The following is a 2,081-nucleotide window of genomic DNA, read 5'->3' on the forward strand; positions in this document are numbered from 1 at the left end:
CTGTCAACGCTCTCTGGTTTCATTTAAAAGAGTCGATCATCAGATATTGTCCAAGATTAACCTTCAGGGTGGATATAGCTCGCTAGCAGCCTCGCATCGAGGACCTATCCACGTCATCATTTACCCAGAATGCTTTGTGTGCAAATAAAATGGCTCCGTCCGTGTTAAAATATGTTTTTAAACTTTATAAAACTAAACATCCTACAGTATTTTTACAGTCTTTATTTTACAGTTAAAATAAATGTTTATAAATAAAGTTTAATGTTACAACTGATCCTGGATCCATTAATCTTTAAGATGAATCAAACAAAGTCCAGTCAGAAGGTTCTGACCCGGTTGGGTTCTGTCCCTGCAGGTTATTTCTACTCGCAGGACGTCAGTCAGATCTGGCGGGTGGCCGAGGCCCTGGAGGTGGGCATGGTGGGGGTCAACGAGGGTCTCATGTCGGCCCCCGAGGCCCCGTTTGGTGGAGTCAAACAGTCGGGTTTGGGTCGAGAGGGTTCTAAGTACGGAGTGGACGAGTACCTGGAGGTGAAGTACGTCTGCTTCGGAGGACTGAAACCCTGAACCTGGATCCTGCTGGACTGAGGGGGGTCAGGACCTGGTCCCATCAGGACCTGGTCTGATCCACCAGCTGGTCCCAGCAGGCTGCTGGTGGGACAGATGCTGACCCCTGGTGGAGCTGACAGACATTACACCTGACCCTCATCAGGTGGTTCTGACGGGTGGTTCTGACAGGTGGTTCTGACAGGTGGTTCTGACGGGTCCATTAGATTTAAAATGTTTTAATATAAATCTTTGATGTTTAGATTAATTGATAGTTTGTAAATAATCTCTTTCATCTCATTAAATTAACTTTTTAAATAAAAACCTTTGCTTCCATTTTGTTTTCCGGCCCGACGGGCTCTTCCAGAACTTTCCTTTGGTTCTGATTTTTATACTTGACATCACTTCCTGGGTAAACAAACAGAACCAGAACCTGCAGATCTTTAGCATCTGGACCCAGGGATCCCATTAAGAACCAGAACCAGAACAGATGAAAAGTCTCAAGTCCTCGGTACCGACCCGTTACAGTCCAGTCCTTCAGAGTCTCAGACGTCCCCCGCAGTCCTTCAGGACACCTGGTCATCTAAAGGAGTTTCCATTCTGGGCCACCTGGGTTCTGGTCCGGTTCTTGGTGCGGCCCGGTCTGCTGAAGACAGAGTCCTGGTCAGTGTCCAGGTCCGACTCTGACATCATGAGGCTGGAGTTGTGCTCCGTGCTGCGGTGTTTGATACCTGCAGGACGAGGGACACACCTGGACTTAGTCCTGTTAGACCAAGGATGGACCACTGCTGGCCCGCGGGCCACATTCAGCCACAGAACCGTTCAGTGGTTCTGAATCAGGCTGACCCACATGAAGGAACTCACTGAATCTGGGTCGTAGCTGCAGCCGCTCCTGCTCGTCCATGTCGTCCAGGATGCTGTACCGGGTTCTCCTCCTGCCCTGGTTCTGGTTCCTCCTGGACACAAACAGGACCACATCAGACCGGTCCAGGACCGGTCCAGCTGCTGTTGGGCTGAGCTCACCTCCGGCTGCAGCAGATGAAAGTCCAGCTGAGCGTCAGGATGAAGATCATCATCAAGAAGCTGCTGAGGATGACGAGCACGAGCCTCCAATCTGAGAGGAAGAACCAGATTAATGAAACTGGATTACTGAAACCAGATTACTGAAACCAGATTACTGAAACCAGATTACTGAAACCAGATTAATGAAACTGGATTAATGAAACCAGATTACTGAAACCAGATTAATGAAACCAGATTACTGAAACCAGATTACTGAAACCAGATTACTGAAACCAGATTACTGAAACTGGATTAATGAAACTGGATTAATGAAACCAGATTACTGAAACTGGATTAATGAAACCAGATTACTGAAACCAGATTAATGAAACCAGATTAATGAAACCGGATTACTGAAACCGGATTAATGAAACTGGATTAATGAAACCGGATTAATGAAACTGGATTAATGAAACCGGATTAATGAAACTGGATTAATGAAACCGGATTACTGAAACCAGATTAATGAAACC

General features: G+C 46.7%; 2 protein-coding genes across 4 annotated transcripts in view; one reads left to right on the forward strand and one right to left on the reverse strand.

The window, feature by feature from the left end:
* aldh5a1 (aldehyde dehydrogenase 5 family, member A1 (succinate-semialdehyde dehydrogenase)) overlaps positions 1-870 on the forward strand; it is a 22,646-nt gene extending 21,776 nt beyond the window's left edge. Inside the window, exon 9 of one of the 2 annotated variants that reach the window (XM_014034511.1) lies at positions 313-870. In XM_014034511.1, the coding sequence (XP_013889965.1) occupies positions 313-567 (255 nt within the window). In that variant the 3' untranslated portion in view covers positions 568-870. The remainder of the gene's footprint in view (positions 1-312) is intronic. The other variant, XM_014034510.1, reaches the window with a different exon arrangement.
* kiaa0319 (KIAA0319 ortholog) overlaps positions 559-2,081 on the reverse strand; it is a gene marked incomplete in the record, with an annotated part of 24,213 nt that continues 22,690 nt past the window's right edge. For both annotated transcript variants that reach the window (XM_014034509.1, XM_014034508.1), the window contains 3 exon segments: positions 559-1,277; positions 1,411-1,502; positions 1,570-1,660. In XM_014034509.1, coding sequence (XP_013889963.1) covers positions 1,126-1,277; positions 1,411-1,502; positions 1,570-1,660 — 335 coding nt within the window.

Source organism: Austrofundulus limnaeus, unplaced genomic scaffold, assembly GCF_001266775.1.
Source record: "Austrofundulus limnaeus strain Quisiro unplaced genomic scaffold, Austrofundulus_limnaeus-1.0 Scaffold2145, whole genome shotgun sequence".
Lineage (NCBI taxonomy): Eukaryota > Metazoa > Chordata > Actinopteri > Cyprinodontiformes > Rivulidae > Austrofundulus > Austrofundulus limnaeus.